At 32.8% G+C, this 2035-nt stretch overlaps 1 protein-coding gene across 1 annotated transcript; it reads right to left on the minus strand.

Moving 5' to 3' along the window:
- Positions 1-433: 433 nt before the first annotated feature.
- Positions 434-1278, minus strand: LOC131629676 (CO(2)-response secreted protease-like). The gene is made up of 3 exons (XM_058900457.1): positions 1089-1278; positions 746-988; positions 434-575 (listed from the first exon to the last, which is right to left on the minus strand). The coding sequence occupies exons 1-3, from the start codon at positions 1259-1261 to the stop codon at positions 434-436; spliced, it is 558 nt and encodes a 185-aa protein (XP_058756440.1). The 5' UTR covers positions 1262-1278.
- Positions 1279-2035: the final 757 nt, after the last annotated feature.

The following is a 2035-nucleotide window of genomic DNA, read 5'->3' on the forward strand; positions in this document are numbered from 1 at the left end:
TATCACTATTATTACCATAGAAATTTACATTTTATACTTTTCTTGTGGAATTCTCAATAATCATTCAAACTGTCTAGGCTATTTTTAGCTGTTATCTCATGGTGTACTAGTTATTCGGAAACTTCACAACCCAAGCTGATTATTACTAGTACCAGCCACTTCATCAATTAACTTATTGCCTTATAAGACACAAGAAACATCATATATTATTAGAATTATATGTTGACATATATTTGTTACTTTAGAAAAATTAAACCCTACCCAGTTGGATAAACTCTGGCTAGGGTCATACTAAGAACACATTTAAATTGTAATTTCTGATTGGGTGTAAATTTTTAAATTATATTGTTGTTTTTGTACTAGTGAATATCAGGGTACAAAGAGAATTCATGATCATATTCAGTGGTGTACATTCATGATAGTTATTTATAATTCAATCCATATTGATATAAGTATTTACCTTAATAATATTCTTTGAAAGTGCCGAAGGTCCTCTACTTGAAAAAATTGCCACCATAGGTGCGGGCTTATAATCCATGACTGTAACTGTTGGTAGAATTGTTGCCACTGGATTGCTACAGATCAGTTACATGCACAAACACAATAAAATTAACCAACATTGATTTAAGTATAAACTGAGATTCAAAACCAAACTCTAATTATGCATGATTAATAATAAGATATAAGAATATTAGATATGAACTAACAATATAAACTACGAATAAAAGTTATCATAATTATTTACCTCATTGAATTGACATATTGGAGTAATGCGGAAGCATTTACTGGTCTTACCACTGTTGCTAGAAAGTCCATATAGTTATTTGCCACTGCTCCTTCGCTGTCGGTAATATGAATAAGACCTAATCCACCCACCTCTTTTACTGCATCAATTTTTTTACGGGTTGAAAGATGATCAGTTATACCATTGCAGAGAACAATCTTTCCCTTGACTTTATCTTTATCTAATGAATTAACGTGACACTGCCTGCATTTCATAAATAATAGTAATTTTTAAATCTTTTGGTTCTAGTCTGTTTATCAACACATCCAAAATTTTCACTGTCAAATAAATGTCGCTTACGTACCTTGCATCTGCTAAGTCTGCGGTGGTTGCCTTCGCAGCTTCTTCAGTTATCAAAGGATATTTGGCAGATTTTGAAAGAGGAGAGAAATTTATAGCTCGACCCTGAAGAATAACAATTGCTAAACATGAGTCATACATCAAGATAATAACAATTAGCATCAATTTATGGCTCATGTTTAGTACCTTAATAACTTTGTGGCTCCAACAGTAAATATCCAAGGTGCGTCATTAACAACCTTAGAGTCTCCCGATCCATCATTTCCCGCAGAGCAAACCACCATAATAACGCTCCATCATTAATAGCATCTTCAAACGTCGCAAGTATGGCAGAGCCATAACATCCATCATAACATACTTTGTAAATCGCCCATAACTTTGTAAATGGCGAAGTCATTTTCAATATCTTCCAATACAAATGCGTAAGTGTGCAATTTTCAGAAGTCTCAAATATAGTAAATAGCAAAAACTCATCCGAACATCATCAGAATCTATCATAACAGCTGAGGCCAGAATAGGGTTTTAGAATTATTAAAGAGTGTGCTTGCTACACACTGAATTTCTACATGAATAAGCCTGTACTACACATCACATGCGCATGTTATAAAATTAGATGCTACAGTAAATTGTAATGTCAATATAAATCTTGTTTGGGATGAGCACTATAAATCACTGCCAATTTTTTAAAAAGTGACGTACACACCTTTTAATATTTCTAAAACCCTATTCTCTAATACTAGTCTCTTTACAAACCGCTACATGATTAAGTGAAAAATCATGAGTCATTAATCTCAATCCTACTACTTTTAGGATAGGATTAAGATTACGGATCTAACATTTACAATACTAGCATGCAATTGCAACGAGATAAAAACATCATGTAAAACCAGAAGAAATCTACCAACAATTTCAGGTGTCAGAAACATTATGCATAAATTATAGTGACCTGAG

This window comes from Vicia villosa, unplaced genomic scaffold (assembly GCF_029867415.1).
Source record: "Vicia villosa cultivar HV-30 ecotype Madison, WI unplaced genomic scaffold, Vvil1.0 ctg.000589F_1_1, whole genome shotgun sequence".
In the NCBI taxonomy this organism is placed as follows: domain Eukaryota; kingdom Viridiplantae; phylum Streptophyta; class Magnoliopsida; order Fabales; family Fabaceae; genus Vicia; species Vicia villosa.